We start from the raw sequence: 22584 nt of genomic DNA on the forward strand, positions 1-22584 counted from the left end.
CAGTTCCCCAGGCCTACTGGCAGAACCAGGTCTTCAATGCCTTCCAGAAGAGTATTAGAGGTGGGCCATTCTAATCTCAGGGTTCCATAGAGAGGGAGCTACCATGTAGAAGGCCCTTCTTCTGGGTCCTACCAGGTGTATCTCCCTTGGGGATGAGATACGCAGCATTTCCTGCCTCCCCACTCTGATAGGTCAGGTAGATGTGACCGGCAAGAGACGGTCCCCTCAGATAACCTGGTCCCAAGCCATGAAGAGCTTTAAAGGTGACAACCAGCACCTTGAATTAGAGCCCAGTGTTCAAGTCTGTCAAGATTCTTCTGAGCCTATCTACTAAAGTATTAGTTATTCCCGCCAGCTTGGTGTTGTCTGCAAATTTGATAAATTCCCCTTTTATCCCCTCATCTAAATAATTTATGAAGATGCTGGAGAGTCCTGGACCTAAGACAGAACCCTTTGCATACTTCCCTCCATAGATGTAGTTCCATTGAGGACTTACACATTGAATGTGATTTGTCATCCATTCATGAATCTATCTGGTGGTGATACTGTCTGTCCCACATTTTTTCCTCTTACCAAGAATCTGTGGTTTACTATATCAAATGCCTTATTGATGTACCTATAGCAAGTTTAGATTCTTTTAACAAAATTTACTTTCACTTTTTTGCAAATTGTAAAATATGTTAATGTATTTTCCCCCTCTGTATTAAAATACCAATCTTTAGGTACAGGAGTCTGAAAATTTTCTAATAAGGGCAAAAGCTCGCTACTTTTTAAATCAATGATTACCATAAAAGAAAAACCTTAATCCCTTTGATTTTTTTTTTAATATTATGATATGATCCTAAGAAGTTTTATAATGAGGCTTATACAAACTTATGTCATCAATGTATCAAATGGCCTGAGAGTGAGTTTCTTTACAGCATGTGTGCATTTATATACCTCTTCTTTCCCACTTAATACAGAATTCTTTTTTTCCTTTAATCTGTCCTGGTTTTTCTCTGAACTACCTCACTTTTATTTCTGGATGCCTTTGAAACTCTCCAAAATTCCCCAGCTGTTACACTGAACAGCACATGGTGGCTGGGTGCGTATCTGCCTGTGAGAGCTTTTCTCTATTACGACAAGAATCCAAATTGTCTAATATTTTAGAACACTTGCTGAAAGTATCTTACATTTGGATTTGCACTGGAATGAAGTTTGGAATTGAACAGTAGAAATGGCTTCTTACAAATCTTCACTCCAAACGTAAACACTGCTAGTTATCTGTCACGCACATCATGTCTAACAATGAAAAGAACATTTCTTGGAAGGACTTGCTTGTGCTGCAGATTAGAAAAGTAAAAAAAATCATAGATTTCTCCTGATGAATTGGAGCAATTTCTTCTATTGCTTGCATTTTATATTTCAGTACAGATGAGAGAACTTTTCTTCTTCCAAAGCTGAGAGGGACATAGAACTAGCTTTCATTTCCCAAATTTTGAGTTATTAAGCTTTCCTGTTGCCAGCCGTATAAATGCTGCCTTCAAACTACTCTAACAGAGAGGAAGCAGAACCTTTTGTTTTCTTAATAGCTGTTTGGCTCTCGCTTTCTCAATATTTTATTTACCTTTTATCTCTCATTTATTGAGACTTGTGGTATTATAAACAAAAAAAACCAGGTTCAAATTTAAATGTTAATTGAGCTTGCTTATACAAAGCGATTGTGTGACACAGATCCATGATCACTAGTTGAAGGCTGCGGTTAAAACTCTATGCAGCATAGAAGAGGGAAATGCTTCTACTGTCTGAAGTACAGATAGTCCTCAACTTACAACAATTCATTTAGTGACTGAAGTTATAACTGCACTGAAAAAAGTGACATCATTTTTCACACTTATGACCATTGTACTATCACAAATTCACATGATCCAGATACTTAGCAACTGACTCATACTTTTGCAGTTGTAGTGTCCCAGGTCATGTGATTATCTTTTGCAACCTTCTGATCAGCAAAATTAATGGGGAAGTCAGATTCACTTAACAACCATTACTAATTGTACAATTGCAGAGATTCATTGAACAATTGTCACAAGAAAGGTCATAAAATGGGGCAAATCTTTCTTAACAAATGTCTTAACAACATAAATTTTCAGGTCAAAATTTTGGGTCAATTTTGTGGTTGTAAGTCGAGGACTATCTGTATTATACAGCTTGTTAATAGGGCACTTAGTAATTTGAAATGACATTCACCCAAGAAAATGGTGCCTAAGTTGCTGTTTCTACTTCTGAAAGTTGGAGATCACAAGAATTAGTATTGTAAATTGTCTTCCTAATTTAAAGTTCTGTGAATATCAAAACTTAGTGGCTTGGGTTGTATATAATGCTGATCTGTGGGTTTTTAGGCATGGTTTATTAAATAGAACACAATCCTCTGGATAGAGAAGAGAACATAGAGAACATAGTTCATCTTCTCTGGAAATTATGCATTCATTTACAATTATGCATTCATTTACAACAGGTTGAGAATGGAAGATCTCCGTTTATTTCAGAGCAACCAATTATGAATGCATGGGCCTTGAATTTAACTGCAACTATGTGGACAAAATAATTCAGCATGTTATTTGAAAACCTGTTTTATTGATTTATTTGGTATTTAAAATTTTAATATACAGGCGCTAACGTTCTTTTGGAGAGTTTAGGTTAGGGCAGGGATTCTCACACTGTGAATCAGGACTTCCCCAAAAGGGATGAGAATGATCACATTTCATTTTTAAGTCAGATAAGACATGCAGGCTAAGTGGAAGCAGTGCTAAAGCTGGTTCTGGGCTTGGTTCCCAGTTCTATCTATGCAATTAGTCAGTTTTGTAGTATCTCAGAGTTTGAAAACTTCTGGTGATATCTACAAATTAAAGTCAGAATGGGACAATTGGCCACAGCTGCCTGGGCCTTCCCACTTCATCCCTGGCCTCCCCCATGCCAGCTGACACAATGAGGTTGTCCCTCTCCCACCGCTCTTCCCCCGCCACCTCGTCCTGGTGATTCACTGTGGGATAAATTATCCCGGCTGATATGCCATGTGAGACAAATAGTCATGCATCCTGGCAGCCAACCCATGGGCTCTGCCTTCCCAGTGGACTTGGTGCACAGAGAAGGCACCAGGTGACTTGGCAGCAGCCTTGAGTGCCAGCTTACTACAGAAAAGGCTTTCTTCCTAGGTCCTTGCCAGAGCTCACAACATGCCTCTCATGGCAGATCTCATGGGATGTATAGATGCATCTGAGAAGAAACAGTCTCTCAAATATCCCATTCCTGTGCAATATAGGGCTTTAAAAGGTTACAATCAATATTTGATTTGGACCTGGAAGCAATCTGAAAACTAATGCAACTTGCACAGCAAACTTTGTGTGCAAGTTGGAGCACACATAATTGCCTGCTGCTGCTGCATTTTGCACCAACTGAAGCTTCTGAATACTCTTCAAGGGCAGTTCCATGAAGGGCACATTACAGTAGTCCAATTATTGTATTATTGTTAGAATTAAGACTGAGATACTTAAAGAAACAGTTGGATTACCAACTAAAAACATTTAAAAATGTGCCTCTACTTAAGATATTGCTTCTTTACATTGGTATGCTTAAGGCAATACTTTTAATAATACAAAATGTAATAGTACAAAATAATATAAAACCAAAAAATGTTTTAAAAGACCCCTAAAATCATCAATCCAGTGTACTGATCTTGCTGTACTTCTTACTTCTTTGTCATCCAAACATGGATTTTCTGTTTATCCACTGCAAAGTAAGGGCTCCAATAAGATTCAGCTTGGAACTAGGTTAAGCATCTCTTTCTTCTTTCCTAAAGCCTTTTTTTCACCTGCTTCTGTAGCAAGCAAGCAGTTACAGGTTTCAGTTTAGGTTTTTTCCCCATTCCCTAATTTAAACTTGAAATGGAATGTTTCACAACTCTTCTGACTTGATAGTATTCTAGTACTGACATAATCTGTTGTGTGGTTTATATTAGCTCAATTATTGGTGACATTTTTCTTCAAGCACTGGAACTTACTTTCTTGCATGTTTGTTAACTTGACTTGAACAGGAACTGTTCCTGTTGGCTTAGAGCATAACTGTCTTGTTGGCTTAGAGCATTGCTAACATATAAGCTAGTTTTGGCAGGTGGGGAATAACAAAATATATGTGTTCGTTTAAAAAAAAAATTCTTTTTCTTTGTTCCTTTTCTTTCAGTGCACAACAAAGGAGCACCCAGGCAAATAAGAAAAGAGCAATTCCAAATCAGGTACTGATTCATATCAGATACTGATTCATTTCTCTTTCAGCAGATTGTTTCTCTTTCAGTGTAGTGCTGTTGTTGGGCATATTAATATATGTAATTGCAGGAAATTGAATAGATTTTTGATCATAGCACTGCATAATGCAGAAAGTAATGCTTTTTCCTTATATCATCTGAAAATAGAAAATGACATGGAAGCAGATCCAATTACAGAATGTACAGTACCTCCAGAAGTTTTTTGCTGTATACGCTGATTTAGACTGAAGCTGTTTCTGCAAAGTACATTTCCAGTTTCTTTGAGAAATAATCAGAAAACAATGCTAGTTATAAAGAAAAAAAAGAAAATAAATAATGCAACCATAACATTCCTTTGAGAATTTGTCAGTCTTGAGGTACAAGGTTGACAATTTAGTGTTGCATGATGGTTAGTCAATATACAATATACAGTACCAACATATATTGATTCTTGTTTGGAAAGAGTGTAATGAAACATTAACACTGTACAGTTGTAATTAATAGCATGTAACTTTTTTCTTTTACTGTTTTTTTCTACTTTACCTTTATTTTCCTACCATTTTATGCTACTGTTTCCCCTTTCCCCCTCTACTCAATTTATTTTATTTTTTTCACTGTTTTGTCCCCTCATTCTGCTTTTTCTTATTTTTCCTGCACAACTAATTTTGCCAACCTCTAAAGGGTGAGATACTGGTAAGTACTTGTATAATATGTTAGTGCCTGATACTTAAAACTTGGTGATGGAGATTTTCTTTCATAACATAAATCCCCAAATAGGCCATCTTGCTGCCACAAACATTGTGCACTTAATTGTACAGAAAAGCAAGTGTCTCCAAAAAGTGTTTCAGGAGATCCAGACATGGGAACTACAGTATAGCTTTAAGCCTAGTTCCTAGTACTAAATTTGTGAGGTTATCAATCTGGCCATGAATGTGGCTTTTCATAGTCTTTCTCTGTATGATGCTCAAGGGCATATAAGTTTTGTCTGAAAGGATTTCCTACCTGAACAGACTAGAAGACCTCCAAGGTCGCTTCCAATTCTGTTGTTCTGTTCCATTCCATTCCCCACTCTACTCCATTCCATTCTGTTTCATTGAAAATAGAATAGGAAAGTGTGCTTATGGGAAAATCACTCTTTCTGCATGTTTTCGATTTTTATCTTCTTCTGGTGAGTGCTGATGGGATGTCAACACATACACTATCCACCTCACTCATGTTTTACCAAATAAGGCTTCATGCCTCAGTTCCTAAGTGTTTCTAATTTTTAATTTAAGAATGGGAACAAGAAGTGAAAAAGTAGTTCAGGGTGGAAACTAAGTGTGTTGGTGAATCTGGACTGGTATTTGCAGTGTTACTAATTCTGCAGCGTTAAAAATTCTAGATGGAATTTTTCTTATGATATCCCTAGTTGCAGCTTAAATTTACTTTCTTGAAAATATATCAGAATCTATGTTGTAATACATGATTCAGTTGCTCTTTGAAGTATTAACTTCAAGCAAGCACAGAGAATGGCGTAAGGAGCAGTGCAGATGGATGAAGAAAATAACAAGTACAATAACTGTGTGTGGTATTGGACCCTAAGACTTAAACTGATGAACTTGGTAGGATCATCTAGCTGATGATATTTGGGAAATACATCACATGAGGCTTCTTTGTAAAAGGAGATCTGATTCTTTCAATATTCTAGTCACAAGGGACTTGAACATTCTCTACACTTGCTTGGCTTATATTCTCTGCTCACTTACCATTTGAAGAAACAGCTTCAAATGGTCCAGGTGGGTGTCCTGGTCAGAAATATTGTTTCTATATCTCCCCTGCTTCTGGAATAATGACATTTCAAATTTAATGAATGCATATGGTTTGCTTACAATGACGATAGGCTCACAAGCACATGGCAAATAGATATTCCTTTTAGATGTAAATTTAGTTGTGAAAAGTTAATTGGTTAGCTTAGCTATTTCATGAGATACGAAGTTTAAATTGTCAATATTTCTGCATAAACATGACCTAAAACATGATCAGTTCTTCAACAGATTCTAAAACTAAACAAAGAGAACCTTATTAAATAAATGAGTAAACAAAATATAGTAAGTGACTAGAATAACAGAGTCTAAATCCCTGCTCAAGCAGGAAACCCTATATACCAGGGGTATCAAACTCAAGGCCTGCTGGCTGGGGTGCTTAAATCCGGCCCTTGGGGCCAACCTGGGAATATCAAAGGACTGGCCTGCAGTTCCTCTGGTAGCTAAAATGGTCACCCCATGCCTTATTTTCACCCTCCATGGCCTCCTGCAGCCCTCTGCTGCCCAAAAACTGGCTGGAAAACAGCCTGAAAATGGGCCCGAAAATGGCTGGCAGAGTGCTGCAGCAGGCCATGGAGGATGAAAATGAGGTGCAGGGGGGCCCTGTGCTCCCCATTTTGGCCAGCAGGGTGGTACAAGAGGCACCTGTCCTCCCCCCTCAATTGGCCCACAGAGGAGAACTACAATGCTGATCCAGCCCCCAAGAAATCCAGTTTGACACCCCTGCTCTGTACCATTTCACCCAGTTTCTTTTTAAAAGCCTCCAGTCTTGAAATACCAACAACTTCTGAAGGTAAGCCCTTCCACTAGCGTACCATTTTCTTGCCTACTTTAATTTGAATTCTTAGCCTGTCTTTTAAAATTCTGTTTTTGGTAGGTTGGGCTATAGTTTCTTTTTGAGTGAAGCAAATGCAAAGAAAGAATTAAATATCTCTGTTTTCTCCTTGCTCCTGTCACCTCTTTGCCATTTTCTTCCATTTCTTTTGACTTTTTTCTTGTTTTTTAAATATTAAAAGAAACATTTTAATTATTTTTGACATTTAATCCAAGTTAGTTTTCCTAACTTCATCCTTGTAGATTCAGGCTATATGCTGGTATTCTGCCTTAGTTATATGTTCCTGTTTCCACTTTTTATACTTATCCTTTTTGTCTTTCAGTTTATCAAAGAGCTCTTTGTGCAACCATTTGGTTTCTTCTTGGAATTGTTATTTTTCTTTTTCACTAGTATTGTGCTCGACTGGATTTTTATAATTACATTTTTCAGAATTTCTCAAGTTTGTTGAATTATTTTCCCTTTTAAGTTTTTCATCCATGAAATCCTTCCCAAGCTCTTTCTAAGTTTGTTGAAATCAACTATTTTAAAGTCTTAAGATTCTTGTTTGTTTGTTCTATCGCTTGTTGTCTGTATTATATTGAATTCTAATGTGCATGGTTGCTGTTTATTTATTCATTGAGGAAAATGTTCTAAAGCTACCCAACCTCCCCCCCACCCCGCCCCAAACTCACCAAACCCTGATCTACAAAAGGGAAAAATGGATCTAAGAAATTATAGGCCAATCAGCCTGACCACCGATACCCGGAAAAATCCTGGAAAAGACAATCAAATAGAGGATTTATGAATACCTAGAAACAACAAGATAATTCTAGGACCCTACAGGGGTTTGTTAAAAACAGACCATGCCAGACAAACTGTATTGCTTTTTTGATAAAGTAACTAAATTAGTGCATCAGTGAAATACAGTGCACATAGTATACTTGGATTTCAGGAAGACATTTGACAAAGTAGACCATAACAAGCATGAGGTAATTCCACACTGGAAGTGACTACTGGATTGATGACAGACTCTAGCTCCCCCCAGCTTGCTCTCTACCCTCCTCCCATCCATTTTTTTGGTTATCATATTGATATAGTCACATTATGTTCTTTTTCATTGTTTATTTCATTGTTTTATTTCTGTTTTGTTTACATTCTTTTCATTTCTTTCTTTTTATTGCTGAAGCAGCCTAGAATAGCCCCATAGTGAGATAGGTGTCAATTAAACTTAACAAAACTGGACCATGGGATACCCCATTACATGCATCCCTCCATGTAGATGTAGTTCCATTGAGGATATCCCCTGAGTGCAGTTGGTCAGTAAACTGTGAATCCATCTAGTGGTAGTACTTTTTATCCCACATTATCTTAGTACCAGTACATAAATGATCCAGTGAGTGGATGAGAAGGGTAACTCATCAAATTCTTAGATGACACCAAGCTTGGGGGAACAGCGAACACTTTATAAGATAGGCTCAAGATCCAGAAGGATCTTGACAGGCTTGATTCCATAGGGGTCACCAACCTTTTGGACCTCAGGGACCACCAAACTCATAATTTTAAATCACATGGACCACTAATATGAATTTTGACTGACGGTGGCTTGTTGACGGTGGGAAAGTCTGTCCCATATTCCAGTAGTCATAGGATTAGCCTGTGCTCCTCCAACTGTGCACCAGCCTGCCATGGACTGGAGGAGCTGCTCCGGGATGACCAAAGGGCCAGTCTTGTGACTAGTGCAGTTCTGAAATATGGGACCGGCCCATGGTGGGGTTGGAAATCTCCATCGTAGGGGGTGGCATATGTAATGTGGAAATTTGCGGGTGGTGCAACCTGCAAAAAGCAGCACAGCCCTCATCAGCCAGGATGAGATAATGGTGCTGTTGTGGCAAGAGGGGGGCGGTGGCACAGGTGAACTGAAGCAGCTATGGAGATGTCTGGAAGGTGCGGGAGCGCAGCACTACTTGTACGTGATACCCAGAGTGTATCAAAAATATAACAAAAACCAAAACATAAATAAAGGTCCTTTAATGTCTTCAACTTGGCTTCACTGTTTAATTGTTCACAGTTGAAGATTAAACTATTTTCAAAATAACATTCCAAATGAAAAAAACACAGTTCAAATTCAAAGAGCAGATAATGATGCAAAAACAAAAAAAACCCGCACTGAATAAAGTTCCACAACAGACCAGGATAAATAATTATAAACCTCAGGAAAATAACCAGGTACAGTCCGTTGGAAGAATGCCAACCAAGGTAAACCTCATCTAGGAATAAAACACTAATTTGTCTCCAGTGTTTGTTAGCATGCAGGTCCAAACTCTTATGCAGATCTCACACCTGCAACCCATGAAGAGGATCATGGCCCTCCCCTCCCGAGTAGACCACGTTTTTCCCTGATCCTCTCCTCCCTGCCTTCCCTAAGATGTATAGGTGATGGGCCTGGGTCCTCCTCTGACTGCTCAGCCAGCCTCTGCCCTTCCCCAGCCTCCTCCACCACCTCTGGAGCTGCACTTCCACTCCCTGTTGGCTCTTCCTCCTCTCCCTCAGAGTCAGTCTCCACCAGGGGCATGACACTATCCCCCCCCGCAGGGCCCCCTCCCCTGGGACCAGGCGGACAAGGACATTGAGGAAACCAAGCATGGAAATAATGGACCAAACGAGGAGCATGAACATCAGTGGCATTGACCCAGGTGAAGTCCTCTGGTCCATAATCTTTCCATGCCACCAAGTACTGAAATCGGCCCCGCAACTGGCGTGAATCTCGGATGCTATCCACTTCATACTCTGCCTCTCCCTGAGGGGCTACTGGCCTCAGAGGTGGTGGAGCTGGTCTATGCAGACTGTCGGCCAATACAGATATTAAAAAGGAATGATGAAAATCAGGATAGATAGGAATGGTCCATGGCAGGGAGAGACGAAAAGCCACAAGATTGATCACTGCCTCGACTGGAGAAGGTCCCAAGTAACGGTGATCAAGCTTTTTCAATGGCCATGTCATTGGTAAGTATCAAGTAGAGAGCCAAACCTGATCACCTACCACTAAAGGCGGAATAACACCACGATGTCGGTCTGCAAAATGTCCTTGGCTCTCTTGTTGGCCTTGAACCATGTGGTGCATGGCTTTTAACTCTTGCAAGAACGTATTCACTGCCAGAACTGGGGAGTCACACGGGGCTAAAGGAAAAAGTTGTGGATGAAAACTATAGAATGGGGACACACGGGTGGATGCATGTTGAGCATTGTTGTAAGCGAATTCTGCCACCGGCAGCACTTCCACCCAATTGTCTTGTTGAGTATTCCTGAAACAGCGGAAGTACTGCTCCAAAATAGCATTCACTCTCTCTGCCCTCCCATCAGTTTCAGGGTGATGGGCGGATGACAGGCACGCTTGAACCTGCAGTTTCGCGAGTAGGGTCTGCCAGAAGCGTGACGTAAATTGTACCCCCCGATCTGATACTATTCGGTGTGGTAACCCATGCAACCGAAATGCATGAGAGATAAACAACTGGGCAATTATCCTGGCCGTAGGAAGACCCGCACATGGAATAAAGTGGGCCATTTTAGTCAACATACCCACCACCACCAAAATGGTTGTAGCACCCTTCAATGGTGGCAATTCAGTTATGAAGTCCAATGAAACTGCCCCCCCCCCCCAGGTCTTTCTGGCATGGGTAATGGCTGCAAGAGACCAGGGGGTGCACCAGGAGCATACTTGGCCTGTCGACAAATCTCACAGGATGCCACATATCCCGACACATCATGCTTAAGTCTTGGCCACCAAAATGTTCTTGAGATGAGGTGCAGTGTTTTGAACACCCCAAAGTGTCCTGCCACCAGACCATCATGACATTGACATAGGCTAAGGCCACGAAGAGGACCTGCAGGCACATAAATGCGATCACGGAACCGCAGCAGGTCCCCAATATACGCCCAAGAAGTCTCTTGTCTCCCATTTTCACCCAATTCACGACGCCGAGCTGCCACAAATGGATCCTGCTGCTGCACCTCCTGAATCCTCACTCGAAGGTCCACAGGTTCTTCGGTGGCTGCAAACCGCTCCAGCGGAATCACTGTACGGGGCAACATTTTGTCCTCCCTTCGGGTATACTCGGGCTTCTGGGACAGTGTGTCAGCACGTTGATTCCCCCCACTTGGAACATAGGTCACCAACTCCACAGGTAGATCCAAGTCCATGGGCGTAATCACACCCCCTACACAGGAGTACAAGCAATGGTTGTCACACTTCCTACCAAGAAATTGCACAGCTCCAGATGACCAGACAATCTGTGGATCAGGGGCCTGTAACGACTCCAAACCCAGCACCACCAGAAAATGAGGTACTGCAGCAACGTAGAACACTGCTTCCTCCACATGCTGCCCAATACACATGCGAAGGGGTTTGGTTGCAGCAACCACAGGTCCCGAATGAAGGGGCTGACCATCAATCGTCTCCATCATTACTGGCGGGGAGACCTGTTGCTGGGGAATGAACCACTGCTCGACAAAATGAGTGTCCATGAAATTGGCCATGGCCCCTGAGTTGACTAAGGCTTGGATCTCCACCACTCCTTGACTAGGCACAGACACACTTGCTGTCAGCACAAGATGCTTCACCAATGACGACTGGGGCGGAGATGTCAAAGATGGCAAGGATGGCAAGGATGGTGAAGATGGCGGGCCTAGGCCGGACAATACTTATTTCCTGCCACCATTGACGTCACTGCTGTTGGTGTCTTAACAGGACATTTGGCTGCAAAATGGCCTCAATTGCCACAATAGAGGCATAACCCATCACAACAATGCGTATCCTTTTCTGCTTGAGTCAGATGAGGGTGGGCAGCCCGCAACGGCATGGGCTTTTCCAAAGGCACTTCCACCAGAGGCGCTTGTCAGATGCAGTCTCGGTCCATCATTGCACCTGTCACTGCTGAAGCCTAGCATCAATATAAAGACACAGATGCATGAGCTTCTGAAGGGTGTGAGGGCATTCAGTGTGCGCCAACTCGTCCCGAAGCTCTGACGACAAACCCTCCTGAAACTGGTCTAACAGTGCTGCCTCATTCCATTGTACATCCTGGGCGACCACTAGAAAGCTAGCAATATAATCCATGAGTGAGCCACACCCCTGCTTCAGCTCTCTCAAACATCTGTTTGCTGTTTGGCTCCGAATAGGGTCCTCAAACATGGCCTAGAACTGATGGCAAAACTCGGCACAATTGTCCTACACCTGTTGGACTGGGTCAACAGAGGCGTTGCCCAACGTGCTGCAGAGCCTGACAACAAACTAATCAAAACTCCCACCTTATCCTGGTCAGTGGAGAAGTCCTCTGGCCAAAGGCTCATATAATGCTGGCACTGCCCAAAAAATGCTGGAAATTGGGCCAGCGATCCATCAAATTTATTTGGCACTGCTACTGGGCATTTATGGCATGGCTGGACAGCTTGCATTTGCACAACCTGCACAGTCAAAAGAGCCACTTGCTGGCTTAACTGGGCGATGTCTGCTCTGAGCTGATCCATGGTCACCCTACAAAAAGCAGAAACAAGTTGAAGGGGGGCTGGAGACAAAATGTGATAACTTGGAGTCATCAGTCCGTTGGAAGAACGCCAGCCAAGATAAACCTCATCTAGGAATAAAACACTAATTTGTCTCCAGTGTTTGTTAGCACGCAGGTCCAAACTCTTATGCAGATCTCACACCTGCAACCCATGAAGAGGATCATGGCCCTCTCCTCCTGAGTAGACCACGTTTTTCCCTGATCGTCTCCTCCCTGCATGCCCTAGGATGGATAGGGGATGGGCCTGGATCCTCCTTTGACTGCTCAGCCAGCCTCTGCCCTTCCCCAGCCTCCTCCACCACCTCTGGAGCCACACTTCCTGTTGGCTGTCCCTCCTCTCCTTCAGAGTCAGTCTCCACCAGGGACATGACATTGCATTTGTGCAGGATCAGCATTTCCGCCTTTGCTCAAGGAGCCTGGCAAAGTTTCCTGCGCCGCTCGCACTTCTGCGCTTTGACTCCCAGGGACACCTGGAGGAGGAGTGGTTGAAGGGATGTCTGTAGCTGGGGTGGATGGTGATTGGACCATGTGATGGACTGATGAGTACAGGGATTGGTTTTGGACTTTTGAATTACTAAGGGAAAACCCAGAACTCTCAGATTCCAGTATACTACTCCCAGCTGTGCCAGTATACTACTCTAATAAAAATAAAGTTTGAGAAGATGCCTGACTCAGAATTTTTAATTGGAGTTGAGTTTTTCTGGAACTCTGACACCTGCCTTGGCAAGTGGATTGGACTAGAAGACTAAGGTCCCTTCCAGCCTCATGATCAGGGGTGAGATTCAGAGGGTATGGACCAATTTGGGCGAACTGATAGTTCCGGCAATTAGTTGGCCCCGCCCACCCGCTCCTGCCCTAGTCTGTCCTATATTCCTTTGTTTTTCACCCCGGCTGATTCACATGATACAGCTGATTGCTTTGGATCAGCTGTTTTTACTCACCATAACTGCAGCAGAAGGTAAGTTTTAGCTGAAAAGGGGGCATTTTGAAGTGCTGTGCGCAGTGTGCACTCACTGAATTGGTTGTTACACTGGTGGAATCCCACCCCCACTCATGATTCTATAATTCTATTGTTCTATTTATATGTGGCAAAAATTATTTGCCTTCAAGAACAGTTTGTGCCCCTCTTGGACAGCAATCTGCAAATAAAAATTTCCAATAATTGTCCCACAATTCAACTTCACAAGTTCAGAAGAATTTTAGCCCATTCCTCTTACAAGAAAGCTTCAATTAAAGGATATTGGTGGGCTTCAGATTGGTCCACAAAATTTCTGTAGGAAACAGGTCAGGACTTTTGAGTTGGTCATTCCAAAGCATTAACTTTTTTCTGCAATTAGTATGAGTTTGGGCAGTTGACTTGCTGCATGACCCACTTCAAGTTTCAATTCAAAATTACCCTGACCTTTTCTTGCAGAATTTGCTGGATATGACAAAAATAGATGCCAAATAAATCTTATTGCATTCCTTGACAAAAAGACAAAATTAGTGGACCAGTGAAATTAGTGGACAAGTGAAATAATTTTTTGGGACATAAAGAATCAGAATAGAGCTGGAAGGGACCTTGCAGGTCTTCTAGTCCAGCACCCTGCTTAAGGAACGATCCTATACCCATGAGGTGAATCTATGCCATGCGTACCGGAAGTGGCACACAGTGGCATCTCTCCAGGGACACCAGCCGTCACCAGTTGCCCTTTTGGCTTCCGGCCTGCGCATGCACACTGGCCAGCTGGTGTTTGCGTGCGGGAACACTGAAAACCAGAAGAGCAGCAGCTCCCCAGTGCACATGCACATGCTGGCCAGCTGATCTTCATCCATGCATTGATGCCAGCCAGCTGTTCTTTGCGCGCAGGAGCACCAGAAATCAGAAGAGCAGCTCCCCAGAGCGCATGTGCATGCCGGCCAGTTGGTCTTCGCACGTGCGTGCGCTTCCAGTTTCCGGAGCTCTCACATCCCGCATAGGGGAGCCACTCTTCCAGTTTCTGGCACATGCGCCCACTCCCATTTTGGCACTCAGTGTTGAAAAGGTTAGCCCCCACTGTCTTATATCATTTCAGACAAGTGACTGTCCAGATGACATCCAAGTGACATCAGTAAGGCATTTGATAAAGTTGACCACAACCTATTACTTCATAAGATAGAAAAATGTGGGTTAGACAGCATTACTGTCAGAGTATATTCATTAACTGGAATAGAGCATAACAAGTCAGCCAATGAATAGGCATAGCAACTAAGTCAGCCAATGCAGACTGTTTTGGAAACTGAAACTGGAAGTAGCTTAGGCATGGCTCTATATTAAGCTCTGCAGCTCTGAAGCTATGTTGAGCTCTGAGTCTTCTATTGAAATGAAACTGCTTCTCTCCTCTGCTGTGTATCTTGCTTGACATCTGAACTAAAGTGAAACTGATGTCTGTTTCTGAGCTCTTGAGTTACTGCTGAAGCTCTGCACTTGCAACATGTTTCCATTTGAGTTTGTTCCATGTTGGAGAAATCTACAACTGGTTTATAAAATTTACTTATGTTTATAAAGACATTAAATGAAGCATCAGCCATCTGTGTTTATTTTTCTGGTGCTGAATTATTGCTGCAAAACTCTGAATAATTACCACCAGATGGATTTGTAATTGGCTGACCAACCACACCCAACAAGTAGTTCTTAATGGAACTGCATCTGTATGGAGGGAAGTATGTAGTGGGACCCAGTACTCTTCAGTATCTTCATCAATAACTTAGATGATGACATAGAAGTGGAACTCATCAAGTTTGCAGACATCAAGTTGGCAGGAATAGCCAATATTCCAGAAGAAAGGCTGAAGATACAGAAGGATCTTGACAGACTTGAACACTGGGCACTATCTAACAAAATGAAATTCAATGTATTCAAAGTAAGATTTTACATTTAGGCTAGAAAAGCTAAATGCACAAGTATAGAGTAGGTGTTGACAGGCTCCACAGTAGTAACTGTGAGAGGGAACTTGGAATTCTAGTGGACGATCACTTGAATATTAGCCAGCAGTGTGCTGCAATTGTAAAAAAGCCAATGAAGGCTGCATTAATGCAGAGATACAATGGAAATCATATGACGTGTTAATGCCACTTGCCTTGGTAAGACCACAGTTGGAATATTGCCTTGGTTGTAACAATAAAAAATTTTGAGGCTCTAGAAAAAGTGCAGAGAACAGTAGCAAAGATGATTATAGGGCTGGAAGTTAAAACATACGAAGAGCAGTTGGCATAGGCTATATTTAGTCTAACAACATCATAGCAGAGTTCCAATATCTAAGTGGCTGCCACGAAAAAGAAGGAGTTAGCCTGTTCTCCAAAGCACTTGAAGGCAGGATAAGAAGCACTGGATGGAAACTAATTAAGGAGAGAACCAAACTAGAACTAAGGAGAAATTTCCTGACAAAACAACTATTCAGTGGAAAGATTTGCCTCCAGAAGTTGCAGGTGCTCCAACACTGGAGGTTTTTAAGAAGAGATTGGACAACCATTTGTCTAAAATAGTATAGGATCACTTGTTTGAACAGGGGGTTGGACTGGAAGACTTCCAAGGTCCCTTCCAACTATGTTATTCTATTAATCCTAAAGGGTCACATACGCTTGTGAAAAAGGATCATTTTCCTCAGCATACTCAGCATAAAAGGATCATTTTCCTCAGCATACTGTTATGATTTATTTGTTTAATTGGGTCCTCTTTAATTAGTTTTTGGACTGGTGTAAATAATGTATTTTAGATCATATTTATGTGGAAATATTGACAATTCATAATGATTCACAGACTTTAAAGCACCACTTCGTTTGGCACGGTGGCTATTTTATTACGTAAGTTTCAGTTCTGATGTGTAACATTTTCTATAAAACATTGGCTGGTATTGCTTCCTCTAATCTCTGAGAGAAAGGTATGTACACACTATTATTCCTCTATATTCTTTTCCCTTGTCTGGTGAGACCAGTGTTTCTCTGTGCTTTTTCTTTAAGTGCACTACTTCAAAGAAATTTGGCTGAGTGAGCTTAGCTTTTTTAGATAATCTTTTTTAGATAATCTTTTATTGTGCTTTCAACTAAAAAGACACTGAAGAAATTATAGATGCTAGGTTCAGAGCTAAAATCAAATTGGCTTATTTGGTGGCTTCATAAGAAAATGGAAATGCTGGAAACTTTGAGGGAATATCCTTTTAATACTAGGGACAGAGCACTTCACCTATCTGGTTCTTTGCTCTTGCAAAAATATTGATTTTTAATGAGGTAACAAAATCTTGGAGTACACACATGGCTAATTAATCCATTTTGAATGCTTATGCATTCATTCCGCTCAAATTTGAGGTATGGGAGATCTGTTCTTCAAAGTGCTATTTTATTCCCCTCTTCCTAGTTTTACATTTAGATTTGGTGGAATAGAATCTAATCTAGCATAAAATATATAAGAAGTTTGCCTTTGGTCAGTTTTCTCTGGAGGTTTAGGTAGGTGGTCAGGTAGTCTAATCGCTGTATTATGCTTGAATAATCTGAGAGTTCTGACACTTCCATTTTCCTGATAGTCTACAAGTAATTGTGCATCTCATAGAACAGTAATGTTTAAATGCAGTATGAAGTCTTAGGAGTGTGCTGCAAAAAATTGGAGGTGTGTCTAAATCCACATGGTAGAGGATTGCCTATTGAATTTGTATGAAATTGCTGTGGACCTGCCAATTAAGCAGGATGTCCCAATCAAAATTGCTCATGCCTGAAAGAGTAGGTTTTTTCCTGAGGATGAATAATTTCTACTCTTATGTGCACATTTCTCTTTTCATGGTATTTAAACATATGTCCAATTTTAATTTTTCAAAAAAAGACTGCTATCTATCAAAACTTTGGAAAACAACTCCAATTCCAATGCAATTCCTACTCTTCTGTTGCTGGCTGTGAGAATGCGGATTATGCTGCAGTAGGAGGAAGGTGGATATCTGACTGGCTGGGCTGTTTGATATTACATAATGGGCTTCTTGAATATCAGAAAACATATGAACCTATGAAAAATCCTTCAATACCTCTTTCTCTAGCTTCTTGCTAGTATTGATGGTGAGAAAGTATCAGGAGACTTCTCTTGACCCTTCTAACCATTTTTTCCTATATTTGTATCCCTTCTGTTTTCTGGATCTGTAGATATGGCTAGTTTTTGTGATTAATGAATGAAACCAAATTTTGTTATTAAGGCAAATGTTCCCCTTCCCAAAATTAACAGCAGAAATAGTTTTCTTGCAATTGGTGATCTTTGGCTGTTCTCACTAATTTGCTGCCCAAAGAGCTGAATCTGTTTCTTCCACACAAGCATTTCTCCTTTGCTATCTTCTTTTTCTGGCTCCATTCTTTTAAACTGCAATTAGATTTTAAAATGTAAATGATTCCTGTTTATGATTCTTTTTTAAATTTAAACAGATGTGTTTTCTGGCCAGTGTCTTTAATTCTCAGCACTTTTCATTGCTTTGTTGAGCAAATTGAATTAAAGCTGAGCTTGCAACAGCCCATGCCCTCCAGTGCACCATCCTTGCATATGATGTAAATTACTTGGAAGTTTATGTTGGCAGTTAACTGAGCAGCTCTAGAAAGATGAAGATCCAATACAGTCCTAATTCTTGATCCCTTTCTATGGTTACTCAGAAGTCTTGCCTATAACATTTATAATTGTTGTAATCTAACACATTTGTCTATAGCCATTAGGTTTGGCACGACTGTACTCAAACATGTATACAAATTCCTCAGTACAGATTGCTTCTTTCCAACTTATTACTAATCTGCGTGGTTGTGTTAATTTGGTAGGGAAAAAAATCTATATTTAAGCTAAGTTGCACTAAACTTTGACTTTCCCTTTTCTTTTTCTACTCTAAAATTACTGGCAACAGTAAAAAATGGTCAGTATAAATTTGGATATCTGAAGTTGAGCCCGGGCTTCTCTTGCCTAGTTTAGTTGAAAGGATATTGGGATTTTGTTTGTTTGGGGGATGGGAGTTGATTAGGACTCATTTTTTATCAATAATCAGAAGGTAGAATTTTGGGAGGGGCTTTTTTTCTATAGCAGGGTAGTAAAAAAGTAAGCTTTTTTGTGTTTTCTGGAGTTATAAGCTTTAATGAAGCTGACTAAAATTGTCTGTTTTCAAGATTATTGGCTATTATAGCTGCCTGCAAAAAGTTAGTCTTTGACCATTTTGCAGTTCAGATGCCCAATTGGTTATAAGAAATTGTATTCTGTTTAAATTTACTAATGTATATTTAAATATATACAGGTTATTCCTTGGTAATTCTTACTATGCATTACAAGCCTTATTTTTAAAAACCCTGAAATAAGCATGACATAGAACTTGGATGTTGATTGGCTCATTCATTCAGAACTGCTTTGCAGCACTTTTTTAAAAAACAAAAACATAATGGCTAACTTTTTAAAAAGGATATTATATTCTTACAGAATACAGAATAACACAGTTGGAAGAGATCTTGAAAGTCTCCTTGATAAGTTTCCATCCACTTCTTGTCTTCAGATGCTTTTGACAATAGGTTGACCTCCCCTTATCTGTGACAACATTTCACATATTGGAAGACTGCTAACATGTTGCCCCTAGTTCTTCTCTTTGTTAGACAAGACATATGCAGTTCCTGCAAGCCTGTAGTCCCTAATCTTCTTTGTTGTTCTCTGCACTCTTTCTAGAATCTCACCATCTTTTTGTATCATGGTAACCAAAACTGGACAAAGTATTTGAAGTGTAGTCAAAGGCAGTAAAAGTGGTACTGACACTTCTTGTGACTGTGATATTATTTTTCTGGATCTAAAGTGTTGAGTGTTTCCCCCAGCTTGATGTCATCTGCAGATTTGATTAATCCCCTTCCATCCACTGGTCTAGATCATTTATGAAGGTGTTGAAGAGAACTGGGCCCAAATCCAGACCACTGTTTGCTTTCCTCCATCTAGATGTAGTTTCATTGAGGACTACCCACTGAGGGGAGTTGGTCAGCCATTTGTGAATCCATCTGGAGATAACGCTGTCTTTCCATATTTTTTTATCTTACTATATCACCTAGAAGTAGTTTGTGGTCGTATTTTGTCAAATGCCTTACTGAAGTTCTTAGTATACCCTGTCCACAGCATTTAGCTGTTTCACTAACTTAATCATTTTGTCAAGCAATGCAATATATTTGTCATATGTTTGTGCAATATGGCATGATCTGTTTTTGACAAACCTATATTGACTACCAGTAATAGCTTTGCCTGCATTTGGTGTTCACAGATCTGTTGCTTGATCATCTGTTCCAGCATCTTCTCAGGTTTTTTTTTTTTTGTAAATTTTATTTGAGTTTTCACAAAGAGAAAAAAAATACAAATAAAACATCTTTTTTGAAAGTAGCATAATCCCGGGTTACATTTCTTCGTACAGACACAAATTCAGGTTCATGCTCATTTTTATATTCTATTCCATATCTTATTACTATTTTACATTTTCTGGATAGCTTCTCCCGTCTTTTAATTTTCTCAATTTTATTTTAATTATCTCATCTCAATTCAAATCATTGTATTTATATTTTTTGTCTGTCCTGTTTCAATTATCTATTATCTTTCCTCATTAAACAAAATTTCTCCTGTAGTTACTGATTGGAGTATGACGCCTTTATATCTTTTCCCTAAAGTTGTAACATTCAATATAATACATAACTTCCATTCGGATTCTGCTTGGTACATTCTTAAAATACACACTGTATTCTTAAAAAAAGAAAAAATTATAAATGTATATAATTAAAACAACATTCCAATTCAATTCTATCATTAATATTAATATTCATTAAAGTCTTAACATCTTTAACCTTACTTTTCAATTAAATATCATACTTCTATGGGAACAATTATAAGCTTTCCATAGTTAATTCCCCCCCCTTCACTTATATTTTATAAAACATTAACTAATTAAAATGTTCCCGTTCCTTCCTAATTCAGTTTTCTCATTTATTTTATTTCACTTATTTTATTCACAAACATTAAACTATTTTATCCCTCATTTTAATCATACGTTGTTTCCAATTTGCTAAAGTTATTTCTATTACTAATATAACAATACAATCTTATATACCTTTACAGAATCCCTTTTTCAGTTAGATTTTCACCCATTATCTCTAAATAGGTCCTGTTTCTCTATACCTTGCTCCGGTCCTTTGTAACTTCTTTTCCTTTCCTTCTTCCCTCTCTTCTTCTCTCTCCCCTTTTTACCCCCTTGTCTCTCTACCTCTATTTCTCTCTTCTGTATTCCCCTTTTCTGTTGCTTTCCAGTATTATACTTATTTTTCGAATTATTTTTCTTTTCTTTGGTTGTTTTTTTAAGTCTTAAATTCTCCATATTCTCTTTCCCCACTTTCCTTTTTTTCCCCCACATAGAATTACTTGTTCATTAAAGATGGCTTCTTCTTTGTCCCAGTCTTCTTGTTTTGCAGTCTTTTCTTGTTGTTTCTCATAGTTCCAAATCTCCATTTCTAAGAATTGAAAGATGAAGCCAAAAGAACCCTTCCCTTCTTGTGCATCTTCTTTGTACTTTTTAAGTTCCATTTTCAATTCATCCAGAAGTGGTGCCATTATATAAATTTTTAAACAACCACCCAATTGATTTTAGTCATTCAAATATAATAACCAAAAATCCAAAGATCACCAAATGATCCAAATACACGTAAGCTGTTTCTTTTTTGCTTTTTTTTCACTTTCTCTTCCTGGGGTTACTATTTAGTTGCAAAGTTTCAGTTAAAATGTATCTTTTAGAAGCCTTGTTGAAGTTTTACTGTAGATTATTTTTAATTCCAGGCAGTCTCCTCCCTCTTCCAGATCCTGCCCTTATCCTTTCTCTCTCCCTTCCTTTCCCTTTCCTTCGCTGCTTCCGACTCTTCTTTGGGAGCGATATTAATTTTTGTAAGTTTAAATTCCATAGTTGTTGCTTTTAATCTGGTCAGCCAAAACTTTCACTTCTTATCTTCCTCCTGCACATTCTTTTCCGGTCGAGTTCTTCTTTGTGGTGGCCATTTCTGACCACCGCTGCAACCGCCTTCGGGAAAGGGAGTCATGGCCAGCTGAGGAGGAGAGATGCAGCTCTCCTCAACCCTGCTGGCGGTCTCCCCCCTCTTCACCACCTCTACGGGGTGGCTTAGCCCCGAAACCAGCTGGCTCGGGGCGCTCCAGCAGCGTGCCCAGACAGAAACCACGCACGATCGTGGATTTCTGTCTGTCGCCGAAGCCCTTCAAACCGGAAGTCAGCATCTTCTTAGGTATTGATGTCAGGCTGATTGGACTATAGGTTTCCGGAATCAATTTTCTCCCTTTTTCTCTTTTCCAGTAGTTCCCTGATGCTGTAGGATCTTTGAGTGATACCTTTCAGTGGTTCTGAGATCATTATCTGCCAGCTCCTTCAGAACTCTGGGATGTAATCCATCTGGTCCTGCTGATTTGAATTCATCTAGAATGGATGACAATTACAATTTTCTTGCCTATTTTGACGTATTCCTAATTTGCCTTTTATGCTATCACTTTTGATAGAATATAGTGTTTTTTTTCCTTTTGCGTAAAGACAGATGCAAAGAATGAATTAAGCAGTCCTGCTTTCTCCTCATCACCTCCTTGCCATCTTTTCCCATTAGTAACTTTTTTCTTCCTTATTTTTACATTTTGAAATTTTTAACTTTTAAAAATTATTTTTGAAATTTGTTGCAATTCTTAGTTCATTCTGGGCCTTAGCTTTCCTGACTTCATCTTTGCAGCTCAAGGTTATATGCTGGTATTCTGCCTTAGTTAGTCTTTGCAGTTGGGCAGCATATCAATAAAAATAATTCTAAGATTATGCTATTTTCCTTAATTCATAATTGAAATTATTACTAAAAAGAGAGTGAAGGTGCTAAAAAGAAGAAAAGCTTTATTATTTTTGAACCAATTTCATAGAATGTCTGGTTGTCTTCTGAAACAGAAGATTATCTTTCAGAATTGTATATTGTTTTTGAGAGAGCCATCTATATAATTGCTGTAGTAAGAGAGTTGTTTCCTTCGCCAAGTCAAATTTACTTCATTAGTTACTAATGCCAACTCAGCATAAGTCACATGTTGAATATTTATTGGAAGTTCTTGATGAGAACAGA

At 40.0% G+C, this 22584-nt stretch overlaps 1 protein-coding gene and 1 long non-coding RNA gene across 15 annotated transcripts in view; both read left to right on the forward strand.

Annotated features, from left to right (window-relative positions):
• DNM2 (dynamin 2) overlaps positions 1-22584 on the forward strand; it is a 166714-nt gene that overhangs the window by 110668 nt on the left and 33462 nt on the right. For 4 of the 14 annotated variants that reach the window (XM_026716747.2, XM_026716749.2, XM_026716748.2 and 1 more), the window contains exons 13-14: positions 4219-4270; positions 4961-4972. In XM_026716747.2, coding sequence (XP_026572532.1) covers positions 4219-4270; positions 4961-4972 — 64 coding nt within the window. Of the gene's footprint in view, positions 1-1054; positions 1085-4218; positions 4271-4960; positions 4973-22584 lie in introns of all 14 variants that reach the window. The other 10 variants (XM_026716751.2, XM_087926054.1, XM_026716752.2 and 7 more) reach the window with 3 other exon arrangements.
• LOC148127188 (uncharacterized) lies at positions 4980-7579 on the forward strand. Its single transcript, XR_015742053.1, has 2 exons — positions 4980-6874; positions 7239-7579. It is a non-coding gene; the product is annotated as an uncharacterized LOC148127188 (long non-coding RNA).

The sequence above is a fragment of the Pseudonaja textilis genome, chromosome 2, assembly GCF_049901715.1.
Source record: "Pseudonaja textilis isolate UNSWEBS1 chromosome 2, rPseTex1.2, whole genome shotgun sequence".
Taxonomy (NCBI): domain Eukaryota; kingdom Metazoa; phylum Chordata; class Lepidosauria; order Squamata; family Elapidae; genus Pseudonaja; species Pseudonaja textilis.